The following is a 21,000-nucleotide window of genomic DNA, read 5'->3' on the forward strand; positions in this document are numbered from 1 at the left end:
GCAAACAGTCCAATTTTGATGTGGAATCTAAACATAATTTTTATTCAAGGGTATTTCTACACCAATTAAAACTTACATAAGAAAAAGTGAGGGTACAAAGCATAAATTAAAAGTTATTTATCTTCACATTAGATTCATTAAAAAATCAGTTTATTTGGTGTATCCTGCAGAAATGGGATTTTCCAACTTTTTAAAGCCTCAATCTTTTATCTAAATCCTTTTGTCCAAACTCAGAAAGAGCTTGGGTAAGGGCACTTAGTTTCTAGCTTCCTTCCACAGGACATAGTTTGAAAATCACTAGCTTAGATTCCAATATAAGATTCCAGTGGGAAAAATAATGAGTTGGAAATCAGTAGGTAAGTGATTAAAGAGGAAAATACTAGGTTTTAATTAGATTTAAATTTCAAAGGGAATTTTTCACTCTTCACTCATTAGGACCATATCTGCATTCTAAAGTCTGACATTCTTTCCATTTCATTGCCTTCTGATTCTCCTCCAGTTTGCGTAATATTTTGAATTTAGTATCTTGGTTAATCACCAGCCACCCAGTAACCTAACCTCAGATGAAAGTAAGGGAAAGTCCAGGAGCCCAAAGTGAAGAGGAAAATGAGAACAGAGTGAGCCGAGGCTGCCGCATCTCTGAAGGGCTGAGATGGGTACGCCACTCTGATTGCCCATGCAGAGGCTGAGGCTTGTGTCTTGGTCCAGTGCAAGATGAGGTTACCAGAGACTTCAGCCTGTCATCGGGATCCTTGAAAGGCTCTCTCCTCCTGGGAAAAACAGTCTACCCATTGGCACAGAAAGGTGTCATGGAAGTTTATATTTCTCAGCTGGGCCTCTGAGTGGAAAAATTCATTCTGTGAGAATTCATAATCTTAGGCTTACTTTAATCTAGGTTTATGATTAGATTTTAAATGATCACTGACTTCAGAAATTCCCAGCCAAGTAATTAACGTAAAAGTGACCCCAGACTGGCAATAACGTTGGGGTACTAGGCAGAAGCTCGTGTATAAAACTGTTCTGGCAAGTCATACATTTAAACCCAGGCTGACAGGATTTCCTCAAACAAAGCCCTGTTGAAGGTGAGCTCACATTGCAATGTTACAGAATACAAAAGATAGAGAATCCCTGAACGAGGAGCAGAAGACATAGAAGATTCTAGCATTCTCTAAGAACTCCAGATAATAGAATTATCAAATAGAAACTTTGAGTGACTGTGACTACGATTATTAAGGCAAAAGAAGGAAAAACAAGGTCAAAGAATGAGACTATTACAAAATACCAGGTACAACTTCCTCTTCTGGACAAGATGGAATAACAGAACCTGATTTGGCAACGATTTGGGAATATGGCAACAAAAACAAAAATTAGTGGGACTACATTAAACTAAAAGGCTTCTGCTTAGGAAAAGAAACTATTAGCAAAATGAAAAGGCCACCTACAGAACCGGAGAAGATATTTGTAAGCTGTATATCTGATAAGGGGTTAATGTCCAAAATACATAAGGAACTCCTACAACTCAATAGCAAAAAACCCAAACAACCTGATTAAAAAATGGGCAGAGAACCTGAAAAGACATTTTTCTAACGAAGACCTACAGCTGGCCAACAGGTACCTGAAAAGATATGCTCAACATGGCTACTTGTCAGGAAAATGCAAATCGAAACCACAGGAAGCTATCACCTCACACCTGTCACAATGGCTATCATCAAAAAGCAGGAGATAACAAGTGTTTGCAAGGATGTGGAAAAAAGGAATCCTTGTGCACTGTTGGTGGGAATGTAAATTGGTACAGCCACTATGGAAAACAGTATGGAGTTTCCTCAAAATATTAAAACTACAAACACCATATGATCTAGCAGTCTTACTCCTGGCTGCGTATCCAGAAGAAATCAAAATAAGATATTGAAGAGATGCGTGCACTCTCATGTTCATTGCAGCATTAAAAAAACATAGGTGGACCTTGAGGGCATTATGTTAAGTCAAATAAGAGAAATACAAATATTGTGTGCTATCATTTACGTGTAGAATCTGAAATAACCAAACTCGTAGAGGCAGAGAGAGATGGTGATTGCTGGGGAGTTAAGGAAATGGGGAGATGTCAGTCAAAGGGTACAAAATTCCAGTTACAAAATGAGTAAGTTCTGGGGATCTGATATACGGGATGGTAACTTTGGTTTACAGTACTGTATTATATCCTTTAAAGTTGCTAAGAAAGTAGATCTTATATGTTCACACCCAAAAAAATAATTAGTTATTATGTGAGATGATGGTATGTTAACTAACCCTACTGTGGTAATCATTTTACATCATAGAAGTATATCAAATCATCATATTGTACACCTTAAAAATACACAATTATATGTCATCATATCTCAATAATGCTGGAAAAAATTTTTAATAAACCCCCAGAACTTGGATTTACCCTCCTATTAAAACAACTAAAAATACAGACAACGATGTATGAAACAGTGCCTCTAAAGACATAAGTCAACAAAAGCCAGTGATCCCTGAGAAACAGGAAACAAATGAGGTGAGCCCTATGATGACCCCAACTTACTGCATGGAGAAATTTTTTTTTTTTTTTTTTTTACAAACAGTTTGGCAGTTTCTTAAAACATTTAATGCATACTTAACATGTGACCCAGCCAGTCTTCTACTCAGTATTTACCCAAACGAGATGAAGTTACCCATTTATAGAAAAACATCTGCATGAATGAATATTCTTAGCAGTTTTATTTGTAGTTGCCCAAAACTTGAAACAACCTAAATGCCTATCAACTGCTGTCTGGATAAACAGCTTTGTGGTGTATCTATGCAAGGAAATAGCACTCAGCAATAAAATAGAATGTACTGTTGATACATACAACAAAAACAATGAATTTCAGCATAATTATGCTAAAGGAATTACTTACACACCATATATATATGTATATACATATATATATATGTATGTATCTCTTCATCTAAAGTTGTGGGAACTGCAAACTAACCTCTAATGATAAAATCTGTGAGTAATTGACTACCTTTGGATTGGGCAAAGTGGGAAGGGTATAAGGATTACAGAGGGGTACAAAGTACTTTTGGGGGTGAAGAGTATATTCACTATTTTGAACTTAGTGATGGTTCCACAAGTCAATACTTACGTTGGAAGGTACCAAACTGTAGATTTTCAACATATGCAATTTCATTTTATGTCTGTCATACTTCAGTAAAGCTATTTTTAAAGTGAAGGACTAACATTCTAGTTAGGAAGACTGATGTGAAAGGAACCCAATAGAACACATAATATATGGGTCACTGTTTAAAAGAGAATTTGTGAGCTCTAATATAGATCTGATATAGAATAAAAAGTATGAAAGAGTTTGAGATGTGAGGATTGAATGAAAAGGTCTACATGTTTAATCAAAGCTTCAGAGAGAGAGAACATGTAGAGTGAGGAAGAGACTGTATTCCAAGATAATGATTGAGAGTTTTCCAAAGTGACATAAATCTCAGCATGGTGAATCCTGAGTAGCATAACTGTCAAAGAAATCCAGGCCTAAATACATTATAGTAAAAATGCAGAACACCCCCCCAACCCCCTCCAAAAACAAACAAACAAAGAAAATACCAGGGAAAAATTACATTACTTGAAGAGGATTGATTTTTAGATTGGCAGCTTAGAAGCTCCCAGTAGAGGCTGGAAGTGTTGGGTATCTTCAAAGTATTGAGAAGAACTAACTGTCACCCAAAAATCCTATACCCAGTTCACGTAGAACTCACATGAAGCTATGCCACCTTGACTGGTAAGGAAGATGATGGAAAGGGTGGATATTGGGTAGGTTTAACAACTGTCTCTGCCTTGACTAAAACTAGTGGTGAAAACAGTGGGAAGAAGAAAATGCTATCTATCAGAAAAAGTTGGTAAATAGAAGGCATAAAATAAGATGGTAGGAGGGATGGAAGCTAATTGAAGTCTTTGCTCCTAATATTTGTTACCATTGACACAGTCACCCAGAAGTATCTGCCTCATGAATGGTTCTCTGCAGATGACTGTAGTGATAGAAATGGAGAAACCTGGCTGATTAGGTTCTATATTTATGCATTAAGAGGGGCCTGAAGAGTGATCTTTTGATCCACTTCTCGCTGATTCTTACTCACCCTAACTTCAGAAGGGTGTTCCTGTTTGGTTTGGGGATGTGTTGTTACTAACCTTGTGATTTTTAGCTCTGGTATTCTGTTCTGCTAAGTTATTGCCTTATATTATCCTAACCCAGAATTCATTCTTGTGATCTGGACCAGATAGGCTCCGCCTCAGGAATATTAGGGTAAAGGGGCACTTGGCTGGCTCAGGCGGTACAACATGAGACTCTTGATCTTGAGCCTTGACTTTGAGCACCGAATTCGGTGGAGAGGTTACTTAATTAAAAAGAAAAAGAAAAAAGAATGCTGGGGTAAAATACACTAAGGTATCCGTTTATAATCTTCATTGTTTTTCAGGTACAGAATGCTAGTCTGTTCAGATAGCATGATCATCTTAATATAAATCCCAGGCAACATTGCCACCAAGTTGTGCTTCTAGATAAATGGCCAGAAGAAGATCACAAAGCTTTAGAATAGTTGGTTGACCCAAACTAAGTCTAAACATACTACAGTTAGTGTTGTCAAAGTGGAGTTAGAGATTGAATGGCACATAACTATAATGTTTGTTTTGCTGTGAATTAAAAGAAGTGTAGAAAAATGAGAGGTTTCAAAATACAGGGGAAAATAAAAGTTGACAATGTAGTTCACCAGAATTTTGCCTCATGCATTTTTTGTATCTCTAGAATTTTGGAAAGTTTCCAGTATTTAAGAACTACCTGTATGCAGATGAGAGAAAAGCTGAAAATTGACTTTTCCTACTGTAAAATACGTATATAACCAACAAACAGATAAACCTGCCTGGCTTATTTTTTGAGCCCAAGTCTTATCAATATCAAGAATAATTCCCCCAATTTTAAGGAAGCCATGTCAGTTTTGTTACCTCAAAATGTTTCAAACTTAACCTCATTTTTAGAAATGAGCTGATGTGTCATTTCCTACATAAAATTGTTTGTGACCTTACCTGTACTAATGATAAATTTTCACTGAAGGTCTTTTCCTTTTGAGTAAACAGCATTTTAGGAAACCAGTATGTGTAACATTGTGTATGTGTGTAAAGTACTTGGCATTTGAAATTTTGGATAAATGACCAAATAGCATTTATAAACAGCTAAATTGTCCATTTTATCTCACTTTTGATGGCAAATCCTTACACAGAGCTGTTCTGTTTTCAGGGAGAAAAACAAAACCTCCACGCCCAGATTCCCCGGCCACTACGCCAAACATATATGTGAAGAAGAAAAACAAAGATGGTAAGGGTAAGTACAATAATTCCCTTACAATACTTACAAGTCAAATAACAGTTAGATTGCTTTAAAATACCTACATATCATAAGTAAAATCAACCAGCTCTCTTGACTTATTGAAGTGGATCTTCTTGCTGCCAGATGCTTATAAGGTATAGTTGGGGGATGCCTGAGTGGCTCAGTCAGTTAAGCATCTGACTTCAGCTCAGGTCATAATCCCAGGGTCCTGGGATCGAGTCCCGAGTTGGGCTCTATGCTCGGTGGGGAGCCTGTTTGTTCCTCTGCCTCTGCCTGCAGCTCCCCCTGCTTGTGTTCTCTCTCTCTCTCTCTGACAAATAAATAAATAATTTTTTTTTTTAAAAAGGTAGAGATGGTACTTTCTATAAATAGAGACTGGTAATAATGGAGCCCAAGAAATCCATTTAATAGATTTTTCTTACATACCTGTCAAAATAATCTGTCCTTTAATATTGAGCCTTTTGGAAGAGTTCAGCCAGGTTAGCTTTTCAGTTCATAGACACTTTATAAGATTGTTTTGGAGTTCTCCTATCTTCATAATTGCTGCCCAAATTTGAAGAAGATTGTTAAAGCCAATCCACGGGCTCTGATACAAAGAGAACAACTGTTGAAAGGTTTTGTACAACACTTCTTCATTGGTTCTTTTATGTGATGGTTCTTAAAGAGGTAGGAAAAAAGTCATCTCAAAGTGCTTTCTTCTCAAGTCATCATAAATCTAATTGCCAGTATTGATCCATCCAGACATCTGATGTGGAACTAATAAAAAGACCTATATTAGACCCTAAAAATTATCACCAGTGCTAACCAAGTTGCGTAATATTTTTGTATGATTATAGAGGGAACTTATAAAACTTTTAGTTGTGTTTACTTTTGCTCTTTTCCAGTGAAATTTTGGTCAGTTAAACAGAAATTGCTTTTGTTTCAGGAAACACAATTTATCTCTGGGAATTTTTACTGGCATTGCTCCAGGACAAAGCTACTTGTCCTAAATATATCAAATGGACCCAGCGAGAAAAAGGCATTTTTAAACTGGTAGATTCCAAAGCCGTATCCAGGTTGTGGGGGAAATACAAAAACAAACCCGACATGAATTACGAGACCATGGGAAGAGCTCTCAGGTATGTTAAGTTTTTTGTTGTTCATTGTGTTAAGAATATTGTTTCCTAAATACTAAAAAGCTAGGTAACTTCTAAAAAGGTAGAAGATAACAAAAATGTTGAATTTTATTATTGAAGAGCTAAAACCATGCTACTTATAGAAATCAGTTTGTATTTAAATTGAAATCTTGTTCTGATCTAGGGAAATGTTTTTCTTAAAAAAAATCTTCATGCAAACAACAGATACTTTACTTGTAAAGGGATTAGAAAATGTGAACTATCATCAGGAATTATAAATTGACCATGGGGCTCATATGTTTTGAGCCCTTAAACTTGAATTCAGCACAAAATTAAGTAGCGGTAATCAGGTACTTAATAAGAGGATGCATTTTTTAAACGTAAATATCAGGTATGATCTGTATTATGTTGGAATAAATGCTTCAAGAATAATATTAGACATTGTGAACATTTTGAACTAGGTAGGTTATCATTTTATTCCGAAGCTCACTTTTAGTGTGTTTTTCTGTGATCAGGTTATCTATTCTTAAAGATATGCATTTGTTTGAGAAAGAGTTATTAGATAACCTTCTTAAATTAGAACTATTTAGTTACAGTTTGTGTATATTTGTTTTTTTAACTCACACTTTTTAGATTCTTGATCTAATTAAAATCAATGACAAAATTTGAGTCACTTCTGTTTGTACATCATTAAATTTTGTATGGAAAACTGAATCAGATTCACTGAATCAGATTTAAACTGGTAGGGACATTATAATAAACGACGGAAGGGAGATAAACTCTTGAGGTTTGTAGTAGATTTTATTATTCTGGCAAATTGGAAAAAGGGGAGACAAAGGAAGAAAAGTGAATGACTAGGATAATCCATGTATTCTATCAACAATCCCCTATCAGAATTGGTTTTAGGTTTAGTTGCTAATAAGGATTTTTCTTTATCTGTGAGTATATGTGTTTTACACTTATATAGAAAAAAAGTTCAATTATACTATCATAAAAAATAACTGTGCTTCATTTTGAAATTCTTCTCCCACTTGTTTCCAACTTAAAACCTTTGTTTATAATTAAGGAACTTTAATTTTGTTGAACATAATTTTAATTTATGTTTAACCAAATAAAGTATTGTTAAAATTGTCTGCTTTGAATAGGTACTATTACCAAAGGGGTATCCTAGCAAAAGTAGAAGGTCAACGCTTGGTGTATCAGTTTAAGGAGATGCCGAAAGATCTTATTTATATAGACGATGAGGACCCAGGTTCCAGCATCGAGTCTGTGGATCCTTCACTGTCTTCAACAGCCACTTCAAGTAGGAACCAAGCAAGCAGATCTAGAGTATCCTCAAGTCCGGGGATTAAAGGAGGAGCCACTACAGTTCTCAAACCAGGGAATCCTAAAGCTACAAAACCCAAAGATCCTGCGGAAGTTGCACAGCCATCAGAAGTCCTGAGGACAGTGCAGCCCACACCATCTCCGTACCCCACCCAGCTCTTCCGGACTATTCATGTCGTCCAGCCAGTACAGGCTGTCCCAGAAGGAGAAGCAAGCACCACCAGTAGCGTGCAGGACGAAACGTTAAATTCCTCTGTTCAGAGTATTAGGTGAGAAAACTAAAGTTACTGATGCATATGTTTATGTGATGTTTCTGACCAGAGTCATCATTTGTTGATGACTCTGGGTCGGGATTCGGAAATGAAAATAAAAGTTATATTGATTTTTAAAGCTAGAAGTCTTGTTCAGCAGATTGGTTTCAGCAGCTGTGTGTGTAACATCAGCCCTCTGATTGTATCATTGATTTCTTATTTTTAAACCTTGTCATTACTTGCTGCTATCCTATCCATTTAAATCTTGTCCACTATACCTCTGTATAATTTGATAGATCCCTACAAGAAGGGATCCACATATTAGAAAATCCAGAGAATGGTTTCAGATCCTTTTTTTTCAAAGTCAGAAGCTATAAAAATTCTACATAAGCGGACATATCTTGACCTGCATTGTAGTGAGTTCCAGGAAATAACATTATTTTTTTGGGAAGATTCTATCATGGAACAGTTCTAAAGTTTAAAGAGGTAGGGAGGCCAAGAATCTAAGGTTCACTTTTTCACACTTTTAGAGTGGCAGAAATTGGAAGAATAGCAATCAAATCAAATTTGCCTCCTAGCTCCAGGAAAGATAGGAAAAACAAACTGACCAAAGAAAACCTCATCAGTTTTAGACTGGTCTTCTGCAGAATTTAGGACTGGTCTCACTGCTATGGGATGGGGGAAAAGGAGAAGGGCAGAAAATTAGATGGACGTTTGCAGTATTTTTTTCCCTTTACTATCATGAGTTTCCAGAATATGAATTACAATAAAATATAGGAGCCCTTCCAAATCCAATAAAAATGATTCTTTGAATACTTTCATTAAGTGACTTCAGTCTCACAGTCTTACATTCGAATATTCCAAAATATAAATGCCGGCGTTTTATTCAGTTGATTTTGAAGTAAGAAACAGTACCCGGAATCAAGACAGAGTTAGATATTCCCGTCTTCCTTGTATGGTCCATTTAAACTTTTGGCATCATGAAAATTGACTTGCAAGGAGTGTAAAAATTTCATTTTCCCCATTTTAACTGGACAGGAATGATAATCTCAAACTGTTATTAAAGGAGTACTTATTTTTCTATTTGCCTATTAATGTTTCGTTTTCCTCTAGGTCAGTTATTGGTTATGTGTGATGACTGAGTATCTAGTTGGTGTGATTCCTCTCATTGGTTTCTAGACTCTTTGTCATCTTATCACTGTATTTCTGTTGATAGGAAACAGTACATGGCCACAGCTAATCAGAGGGGATCCCTTTCTTAGAGTGATTCCGTTATTTTTAAGCATCTGTAATCAGTTTGCTTTTTATACCTTGAGGATAAAATAAATGCCTGCCCCCCCATGAAAAAATCCCACATACCTGTAGCTCTGAAAGGTATTAAAGTGTGATACTGAATTGGATGCAGTGTTACTCTGAATGGCAATTTCTGAATGATACTCAGTGCCAGATATTAAAACACTATAATACACTCCCTATCCATGATTTGCAAACTCTTTTGGTGTACTTTCCAGAATTTTCATGTCCGAGGTCCCTGATTATTCTGGATTATTCTGTGGACTCCCTGCCTGCTTCCTGCCTCTACTGTTTTTTCTCTTCAGTTCAACCTATGCAAGACTCTTAGTCACAGCTTTGCTATGTTACCTTCTTGCAGCTTTTGTTAGATCTGTGTTGCACACAGAGCGCAGTCAAATTTCTGGAGCATCAGCTACCAGCTCTCACTCTCTACTCGGATTCCTTCCTTGCCTTCTAGCTAAAGCTGCCTGCTTGGGTGCACCGCAGTCTGGTCAGTGAACCAGGCATTGCCATTGACTTCAGTGCCCATCTCCTCCTATACATTTAAACCGAAGGAGCCGTGTTTCACTCATTGCTCTTCTCCTACCACTTAACCTCATGTCTGGCACATAGCATCCCTTCAGATGTACAGAACTTATTTTGAAATAGTGTCTATATTCATTCTGTATCTCCTTTCAGAGTAATGAGTTCTCTAAGTGGACTGCTTATGTAATGAAGAAATAACAAAACTTAACTTGTCAGACTTTAAAACATACTTCCTTGTTGAAAAAATCATTTTATATTTATGTGTATGTATATACACATATTCTTCATCATTCTTTTGACTTTTAAAAATATTCTTTTCTCTTTTGGGTGTACTTCTATTTATATCTTCCCCCAAATCCTACTTATTTTAATGTAGTTAAACCTTTTATGGAATGCATTTTATTCCCTGAAATAACTAGATGAGGAAAGGCCAAAGTTAATGAATAATAATGCTCTTTGAAGACCGACACCTGCTGAATATAGTAACTTGGGTTTTGCCGATGTTCCTTTCCATTATATAGAAAGAAAGAAAAGTCTGAAATTTCATGCATATTGTACATATTACTCTGAAATTTTATTGTATTATTAGAATCATTTTTCATTAGGTTAATTCCTTGCTTAGTACTTTATTTTTTGTCTTTTTTATAATTACTCCAAATTTTCATTATGAAACAAAATATCGACAGTTTGAAATAGTACAATGAACACCTATATACATCCTTTTAGATTCACAGTTGATAGCGTTTTTGCCTTACTTGTTTTCACTCTGTATTTATTTATAACCTCTTTTCTGTTGGGCTATTTGTCAAGTAAGTTGACAACCTTATGACATATCACTCTCAAACATTTCAACATCCAGCTTTTAAGAATAGAGAGATTATCCTAGGTAACCAGGTTATCACTCCTAAGAAGGATAAGAGTACTTTGGCTATATTTTTCTTAATTTTATAACTACTTATTACTAAAATCAAAGACCACTTAAAGATTTTTTTCTGTAGCTAAGATGGAATATATATGACTTAAAATTAGATTATTAATGTAACAACAAGAACTGACACTTTCAAAGCACTCTCTGTATTTCATACACTTTTCCATATATTAATGTCTAATATCCTCACTGATCAATGAGATATAGGTAATATTATTCCTATTTTACAGATGAGGAAACCAAGGCAAGGAGAGGCCAAGGAGCCTGGTCACATCTAGTAAGTGGTGGGGACAGCGTTTTAATGCAAGCAGTTTAGTCCAAAGCAGTGAGCTTTAATGATTTGTCACCCTGCCTGCTGATTCACATAACTCTCGTGAATTACCAGTTATTTACAATGAAGTAGCAACATGTTTTTTCTTTTCTCAATTTTTCCTTTGCTTATGTCTTTTTGTCTCACATAATTGCATGTTTCTATGTGGAAATCTATTAAGCTTTTCTTAAGTGATTTATGGTATATGTGCTCGATTTTTAAAAATTTTGACTTTGACTCTGACTTCATGTTATTTAAAGAGACAACTACAACAAAAGTAAACCTCTGGTCAAATCTTTTCCTGAAATTGTCCCTTGGTAAACTTGCAAGTCCATATGCCTACCTAGCATAACTTCTTTCTGTATAGTATTTTCAAGTACTAATAGTTTGTGTTAGGGTCTTTTGAATAAATTAGCCTCTAAAAATATATAATGGGTAGGTTATCTTTTTTTTTTTTTTTTAAGATTCTGTTTATCCATTTGACAGACAGAGACCACAAGCAGGCAGAGAGGCAGGCAGAGAGAGAGGGGGAGGCAGGCTCCCCGCCGAGCAGAGAGCCCAATGTGGGGCTCAATCCCAGGACCCTGGGACCATGACCCGAGCTGAAGGCAGAGGCCCAACCCACTGAGCCACCCAGGCGCCCCAATGTGTAGGTTATCTTAAAAACAAAGTAATGGAGTACAAAGAATGTATATTCTTTCAATTACTTTCCAGCCCTCCATCCTTGTCGATTATTAGATGTAACATTGAATCGGATTAATTCACTATTCTGAGTCTGTTTCCTCATCTGTAAAATAAAGCTAATACTTAACTTTACAGGTGATTGTAACAGTTAAATGACATTCTTGACATCTGAGTAGATACACAGTAAAAACTAAATGTTATACTGTATATCTTTTTTCATCTCAAACTTTGAGGTATTTTAAATTTCTGGTATTGTAGCAGTGGTTACGAGCAGCTTAGGAAATTTGTATAAAGTAGTTAACTATACTATAACCTTTGTTATATAATATAACATCACCAGACACAAATGACTGTTTAATCATTAACTAAGACAAAAATAATTTAAAATTTCTGTAGCAGGGAAAAGGCTGCATAGTATTTTACCTTTAGTCTCTGAATTTTTTATTAGTGAAAATTAGTTATTTTAGAATTTGTTTAAATAAGCCAGTATATTTACACTGTAGATATTATAGATGAGTATATGTATTTTCTGGCAGATGGCAGTCTGTTGTTTTGAGGTCTTTTTTCTAGTTTGAACAAAAGCATTGAAAGTCTAGTGGTAGCCCTGGTTAGCAATATGGAAAATTTCCAAGTACATTCTTCTTGTACCACACCTGAGGGAGGAAAAAAGGAAGGTGGAGTCATGTATTAAAGGTGTGTAATTGCCCACAGCTTAAAGATATAATCGGCAATAATCATCTTTAGCTAAAGTTATTTAGGACTGAGGAAGTGGCAGTGTGTTGTAATTACCCTAAGGCACAGAGGCCTTGCAGTCAGATGGCCTCTTTCCTTATCTAACTGGTCACCTCGTGCTAACTGTTCACCCTCTTTGTGCATTTAATTTTTTATATATAAAATGGGGATAATAGTACGTATTGGGTGGCAAGACTATACATATTTCTAGATACAATCTGTGTGCTCACTGTACACCGTGTGTACTATTTTATCTGTATATACATGTACATGAATGCTTGTCATGGGAAGCCCTTTATTTAAGAAATGATCTCTGGCTGCAGGGTCAGTTACCCAGAGTTACCAGGCTCAGATTCTACCCAAGATGTCCTGATGCAGGTAGGCATGGGGGAGAAAGGAGGCACCGTATATTTTGGAAAAGCTGCCCAACTCCCAAAGTTATTCTGTATTCTACCAACCCTTCCTTGCTTGACCAATAATATCAGCAGATCTGGCCTTTATTTCTAGTCATCCCCTGCCCACCTATTAAATTTTCATTACCTGACTCATACTCTTTTCTGGCTCTGTCCTAAAAGAGCTGCTAATATCCTACTCTAGACTGATCCTCACAGTGACAACTTGGTTGGAATCTGAACTTGGAAATCAGAATCCTATCATTGTGCATAGGCTCTAGTCATCCTGTGTCTTTCCACTTGCTTTGAGTTTCTCTTAAGTTGCTCTGAGTTTTCTTTTCATATTTCCACCTAATCCATTTGTGTTCTCCGGAGTTTCACTTCTCACCTATGTGACAGGCCACATAACTGTAACTTACTAAAATTTGCCTATAATAATCTATGTGCAATGATTAACATTTGGACTGTGGGGGCCAGTCTAGCTGTTAATCATTTGAAGTAGCAGTCATCTATTGTTTTTGTAAAATAGCTTTACAGAATCCAGAAGAAACACAGTTGAGGTCCAGATGCTGAGTTTTTTCAACTGCATTTGTTTTATGCTAACAATGGTCATAACTATAATTTCCACAGCAATGAACTTTTAAAATTGGATTGACTCACAATATCATTTACAAATTTCTTTAATAACCGAAATTAACAACCTTACATAAACTAGGTTTACATTAAAGGATTTTATGTTAAATTCTATTTTTATGGCTAAAATCTGTGAAGATTAATTGAGCTAAGAAAACTGTTAAAACATGCTTCTATTTACTTTTGTCGAGCTTGCCCTTATTTTTTGCTCTGGCAACCTAAAGAACCCTCATGAGTTAATTATATTCATGACTTGTTTTGTGTAATATGATATGAACTGTGAACTATTAAATCTCTTCTGTAAAAAAAAAAAAACCCACAAAATTTCTTCTGATAGTTCTGTCACATATATATTTAAGACTGATATTTTTTTTTAATTTTAGGCAATTGCACATTTTTCCTCTATATATAGAAAAACAGGTTGAAAACAATTACAATCCTATGAAGTTAGGTAATTGGGGATAAGCATTGTCCCTTAAGTATTAAAAATAATGAGAGTGAATCCAATACGTTTGTTTTAAAATTCCTAGTTTCCTTTCACGCGGCTCATACGTAACTTCTTTTCCAAGCATTTTGATATCCTCCTCCTTCCCCAACAAAATTGCATCCCCATTTGCATTAATGTGGCACTTTGCACAGACTTTTTTCCCCCCCATCAGATAGTATCACACTTGATGGCTTAAAAGTTTTGTGTCAGGCATTCCATATAATACAGGGTCTGGTATGATGTTTATGCTGTGTCGAAGATATGGGAAGTAGCATTCCAAATGTACGACTCCTATTTTATCAAAACGACTTATCAAACATTAAAGTTTTAAATGTAGAATATGCTGATTTTCTGTAATTTCATCATCTCAATAGGACTTTACAGGCTCCAGCCCAAGTTCCAGTGGTCGTGTCTCCTGGGAATCAACCTTTGCATACAGTAACACTCCAGACTGTGCCAATCACAACAGTGATAGCCAGCACAGATCCATCTTCGGGTGCTGGGTCTCAGAAGTTCATTCTACAAGCCATTCCATCATCACAGCCCATGACAGTATTGAAAGAAAATGTCATGCTCCAGTCCCAGAAGCCGGGCTCCCCTCCTTCCATTGTCCTGAGCCCTGCACATGTGCAGCAGGTTCTTACCAGCAACGTCCAGTCCATCTGCAATGGCACCGTCACTGTGGCTTCATCTCCGTCCTTCAGTGCTACGACTCCCGTGGTGACCTTTTCTCCTCGAAGTTCACAACTCGTTGCCCACCCACCCGGCACTGTCATCACGTCAGTTATCAAAGCTCAAGACACAAAAACACTCATACAGGAAGTGGAGAAAAAGGAAGCCGAAGATAATTTGAAAGAAGACAGTGAGAAAACTGAGCAGCCACAGCCTTACGTGATGGTGGTATCCAATTCCAGTGGATTTACCTCTCAGGTAGCTATGAAACAAAATGAATTGCTGGAACCCAACTCTTTTTAATAAATACGCCAAAGGAATTGTGGATGATTGGTTTTTAATTGAACATTTTCAGTTGCCTGCAAACTCTCTGATTGATTCTAAGAGAAATTCTACAGATGTTCCTAATTTTTTAGCTCATTGTTAAAAATATTAATTTAGAGTTAATGTTGACTTTGTTAGATGAGGGAGGGAACCCCAGTGTTCCTCTTTGTTCTCCAAATGTTTCAGATTGTGAAGGAACAGGAATTTTGTACTATGAAGTCCTTCTTTTCAGATTTTTTCCCAGTTGCTATATCGTAAGCATTTTTAAAGTTTCTTTTTCAATTTTTACATGGTATTAGTTTTTCTGGTTCTTTTGTAAATAGTACTTCAATATAAGGCAACAGGAAATTTATGTAGGAACTATTTTCATTCCATTTGTGTAAGTTAAAGTCTTGACTCTTTCAAATGCAAGACACCTGTTTTCTATTTTGTTAAAATTATGATTTCACTTAGATTGACGTTAGTTTGGTTGCACTGTCTTAGGCAATATGAATATGTAAAAAAAAAAAACATGAAAAATTGGAAAATGTCCATGATATGGCTGAACCTTACTTCAGAAGCAGAATGGTACAAAAGCATCAGCCCTTTCAAGAGTGGCTGTCCTGCTAAATAGTTGTATAATGTTGGGCAAAGCCACTGGATCTTTCTGGGCCTCAGTTCTCTCAAAAAAGGAAGGGGTGCTTTGGATTAGACTTGATGATCTCCAGTTTGCTTTCTGGTTCTAAATTTGAGGTTTCTAGCCCCTATATTTTAAAGTTAAATCAACTAAAACATTATCACTTATTTCTTAATGTAGATGTAGCTAACACATTACAGAAAAGTGGCCCTACAAAATTCATTCTTCTGTTATCTATAAGATCTGTTATGATTCTGAATTCTTCCTAAATACTTTGTTAACTAACTCTTTAGGCCACTGTGCACTGTGGTCATTAGTAAACTTAATGTTGCCAAGTGCTAAATGCTATACTGCCGATCTGAAAGATCCAGGGCTCGCTCTTAAGGGCCCGGAAAGCAACCAAGACTTGAGCTCATCTGACTGAGTAGTCAGTTGCTATAAAAGCATAATTGCTTTATATTTTGGATCATTTTTTATTGGGAGTGGGGGGGTTGCATACAAAGGTAATATACATTATATCTAAGTCTCTGAAATGAAATAGTTTTTAGATTACTTTTTCAACTGTAAATAATGTACATTTAATTTCACAAGAAAAAATGTTTTCTGCAAATTTTCTAGTACAGCAAAGGAGAAATTTTTGTAGATGAAAAAATCACTGTTTAGAGGTCTAATGTTATATGTTTTCATATTATGGAGTGAATTTGTATTTAAACAAAAATTTAAATTTTGGAATCCTCTAAACATTTTTGTATCTTTAATTGGTTTATTATTAAATAAATCATGTAAAAATTCTCAATGTTTGTGTTTTCAAACAAATGTCTCTTGAGAACAAATATACAGAGAATGTTGCTAGCATTTACAGTGTTACTAAATGTTCGTATAACAAGCTCCATTGGTCAGATTATAATTGCAGAATTGTCATCCTCTCATTTTTCCTTGCCGCTGCGCCAAACTGTGGTTTCCAGACAGCACACAATGGGTCATCAAGCTCTGAAAATTAGAAAACCATAAAATTTTCCCAGCAATAATATTCAATACACTTTATTTTTTTTAAAGATTTTATTTATTTATTTGACAGACAGAGATCACAAGTAGACAGAGAGGCAGGCAGAGAGAGAGAGGGAAGCAGGCTCCCTGCTGAGCAGAGAGCCCGATGTGGGACTCCATCCCAGGACCCTGAGATCATGACCTGAGCCGAAGGCAGCGGCTTAACCCACTGAGCCACCCAGGCGCCCAATATTCAATAGACTTTAAAAACCAAGTTTTTTTTTTTAAACCAAGTTTTTTTGTTTTTTTTTTTTTTTTTAATTTGACAGAGATCACAAGTAGGCAGAGAGGCAGGCAGAGAGAGAGGAGGAAGCAGGCTCCCCGCTGAGCAGAGAGCCCGATGTGGGGCTCGATCCCAGGACCCTGGGATCATGACCTGAGCTGAAGGCAGAGGCTTTAACCCACTGAGCCACCCAGGCAACCCCCAAGTTTTTTTTTTTTTTAAAGACTTTATTTATTTGACAGACAGCGATCTCAAGTAGGCAGAGAGGCAGACAGAAATTGAGAGGGAAGCAGGCTCCCCACTGAGCAGAGAGCCCAATGTGGGGCTCGATCCCAGGACCCTGGGATCATGACCTGAGCTGAAGGCAGAGGCTTTAACCCACTGAGCCGCCCAGGCAACCCCCAAGTTTTTTTTTTTTTTTAAAGACTTTATTTTTTGACAGACAGCGATCTCAAGTAGGCAGAGAGGCAGACAGAGATTGAGAGGGAAGCAGGCTCCCCACTGAGCAGAGAGCCCAATGTGGGGCTCGATCCCAGGACCCTGGGATCATGACCTGAGCTGAATGAAGGCAGAGGCTTTAACCCACTGAACCACCCAAGTGCCCTAAAAACCAAGTTTTCTAATTGGAAAATTTTTTTTTCTAATTGGAAATTTTATCAGCTAATTGTTAAACTTGGAAAACATGGAAACAGAAAAATAGATGAAAATTTAAATATTAATGCAATATCCCTGTACACTTACTCATTTTCCGTCAGTTAATATAATACTCTTCCAAAACATGATTTTAGTGGGAGCATTTCTATCTCTGAAGTCAGAGGGAAGCAGAGAAGAATTTGAATGAATAGGCCTTGCTAAATTTCCCCATGTACTACCCTTCACTCATACCCTTTTTTCCTGTCATTTTTCTTGACTTTCCACTCTATCAAACCTAGTATAAAAATGCTAGGCTTAAGCATTTCTTTGAGTCTTCATTTCCATATGAAGTCTCCCGTGTCATGTAAAACATATTAAAATAAATATGCTTTCCTCCTTTAACCTGTCTTTGTCAGTTTGATTTTTAGGTTCAGCTAAGGACCCTAAGAGTCATGGAAAATTTCTTTCTCCTCCAGAACTCTCTCTAGCTATGCATCCCCTAATATAATCTCATTGTATTGAACTCCTAAACAGGAGGATAGTGTTCATTTGATATCTGGCCTTGTACATCAAATCATTGATTCAACATGTATTTATTCATGTGATGTTATGGTCACTGTCCTTAACCTAAAAACTTGACGCTTTCCTTGTTTTCCATTTATTCTTTAACCCTCTGTAGTATTGCATTCACCCTATTACCCTGAAATAACTGTTGTAAAGGTCACTAACTAGTAATTAATTGCCATACTGCCAAATTTCTATCCTTACTTATTTTCCCTGATCTTTCTAGTATTTAACCTTTTATAACTCCCTTTTTTTTTAAAAGATTTTATTTATTTGACAGAGATCACAAGTAGGCAGAGATGCAGGCAGAGAAAGAGAGGAGGAAGTAGGCTCCCCGCTGAGCAGAGAGCCCATTGCGGGGCTCGATCCAGGACCCCGGGATCATGACCCGAGTGGAAGGCAGAGGCTTTAACCCACTGAGCCACCCAGGCGCCTCTTATAACTCCCTTTTAAATTCTCTCTTGCCTTCACTTTCATGCCCAGCTTGCTCCTGTTCTCCTCCTGCCTTTAATAATTTCTTAGTATTGCTTCAGAGACTTTTGCAAAGGTTGGAGTTCCCCATGTTTTATCCAACGATCACTGTTCTTTTCATTGTCCTCACCTTGTTCCCCTCTAGTCTGTTCTCCCCAGTGCAACGGGAGTGCCAGTTTAATTACTTCAAACCCTTCAGTGTCAAGCCCTTCCTTACTGTCCTCAGAGTTGATGTCCTGCATGGTCTTACCCCTTCTTGGGCCCACCAGCCTTATCTTCAGATTTTACTCTTCAAATCGTAACTGTCAATAATGATTGAGATGATTTCGGTTGCATGAAACAAACCCAAGCCTAATTCAAAATTATTAAATAGTACAGAACAAGAAGTCTGGAGTCGGGTTTCCAGGTTAGTTAATTCAGGAACTCAGGGGTGATAGTTGAGCAATCAGATTTCTTCCTTCTCCACTTTCCCATCCTCAGGATTTTGGTTTTATTTCTAGGATGGCTTCTGCATAGTTCCAAGACAACTACAGTAGTTTCTACTGTTTCTGTTTTTCGGTAAGAAGACCTTTCCCAGAACACACCGAGCAGCCATCTCTTCAGAGCTCATTGGCTAGATTGGTCATATACCCCTTCCAAAACCACCTGCTGGCCAAGGAAGTAGGATTACCATAAATGACTTAGTTGTATATTGAGGAGATGGAAAGCCAAACAAAATTAGGGCTCCATACCACGAAATAAAAGAGGAATGATGCAGTCTACTCTCACCCATACACATCCTCCTTCCTTCACATACACTTTAAAAAGTGCTCATGCCTACATAAAACGTATCTTCCCAAAGAGAGATCACCCGAAGTCTCATCCAGTTACTTGATCCAGTTTTATGACTGGGATCTTTGGGATGATGAACAGTCCTCTTTTTCAGATCAGCTATGCTCCCAGGTTTCTTGTCTTCCCCAGTCACATCTACTATGAGCGCTCAGAAAAAGATTTTTTTCCTAGGATTTCTCAGCTTTAGAATACATTTCTTGATAACGGTGTGAGTTTGACACACAGTCCCAGGGTCACCCTATTTCCGTCTGGAAGCATTGTGTCCTCAATGCCTTCCATCCTGCCTCTTCGACATGCCTGGCCAGTTCTGCATACCAGGGTCAGTTGTGGAGCCTTCCACTTCCAAATACCAAACTGTCTGTTAGTGTGAGTTCTTGGTCATTAGCAACAGAAATGGATTCTGGTTTTTAGCATAAAAGAAATGTTATCAGAAGAATATTGCATAGCTCAAAGACTATACAAAAGGACTAGAGAGTCGGGTTCAGTCTGAGTCACACAGCTAGGAACAATCTGCACAACTAGTCTAGCAGGGAAATTGTAGCCACCTCTGCCAAGCACTGAACACCAAGCTTTGTATTACTACTTCTACTGCCTTGGGAATTTGATCTTGATAGGAGTGCTACTACCTCTAGAATTAACCAAGGTACTTCCTTGATTCATTTTGTCAACTAGCTACCAATTTATGTGACTGGCAGAGCCTAGGTCAAGTGTCCAGACAGGACTTGAACCCCAAGGCAGGCTGAGAAAGCAATTTTAGCTTTTCGACTAGTTTGGCATTTTTTCAGCTTCTATAGAGGAGGCTGCCTGAGTGGGAATTAAGACTCAAGGAATCCCCCAAACATAAGGGGGCTGAGATTACGAGCTGCCCAAAAGAATGACCTATGTCTTCTGCGAGGGAAAATCCAGATTTTGTGGAGCTTGAATTTACACAATTTGGTGGTTGGGTGGGTGAAGGGGACATAGTTAGGAAAAAACACAAACCCCTGCATTTGCTGTCACTCTGCTTTGCACAGCTTATCTCATTCTTTTTCTTTTTCTTTTTTTAATTGAGTAATCTCTACACCCATTGTTGGGCTCCAACTCATGATCCCGAGATCAAGAGTCACATGCTCTTCCAACTGAGGCAGCCAGGTGCCCCCAGTTTATCTCATTCTGTTGGGCTAACTTCTACCTGTTCTTTGAACCTCGGCTTAGACATTACTTCCTCTTGAGAACTTTCTCTGAGCTCTTAGAAGCTTCCCACTGCTGTCATAGAGCCTTTTAATTCCTCCCACTTGGGCACATAAAACATGATGATGATAACTGCTGGCTGATAGGTGTGATTCCAACACTGTAAGAGCCAAACTTGTAGTCATTTTAGTACTCTCAGTTCCTAGTGTAATAACCTATGCACTGTACATACTAGATATTTATTAAATACTGACTAAACTACATGTTCTCCTTACCTGTTTTCACAGTCATTTTCTCATGTTGCTAATTGCCATCTGTATGCTGATGACTCTCAAATCTAAGGAGCCAAACTTGCCTCAAAAATAGCTTTATGGGACGCCTGGGTG

General features: G+C 37.3%; 1 protein-coding gene across 7 annotated transcripts in view; it reads left to right on the forward strand.

Moving 5' to 3' along the window:
- ELF1 (E74 like ETS transcription factor 1) overlaps positions 1-16,471 on the forward strand; it is a 107,139-nt gene extending 90,668 nt beyond the window's left edge. For all 7 annotated transcript variants that reach the window (XM_047720065.1, XM_047720064.1, XM_047720063.1 and 4 more), the window contains 4 exons: positions 5,298-5,381; positions 6,313-6,505; positions 7,648-8,097; positions 14,438-16,471. In XM_047720065.1, the coding sequence (XP_047576021.1) occupies positions 5,298-5,381; positions 6,313-6,505; positions 7,648-8,097; positions 14,438-15,038 (1,328 nt within the window). In that variant the 3' untranslated portion in view covers positions 15,039-16,471. The remainder of the gene's footprint in view (positions 1-5,297; positions 5,382-6,312; positions 6,506-7,647; positions 8,098-14,437) is intronic.
- The last annotated feature ends 4,529 nt before the right edge of the window (positions 16,472-21,000 follow it).

Source organism: Lutra lutra, chromosome 3 (assembly GCF_902655055.1).
Source record: "Lutra lutra chromosome 3, mLutLut1.2, whole genome shotgun sequence".
NCBI classification, from domain to species: Eukaryota; Metazoa; Chordata; class Mammalia; order Carnivora; family Mustelidae; genus Lutra; species Lutra lutra.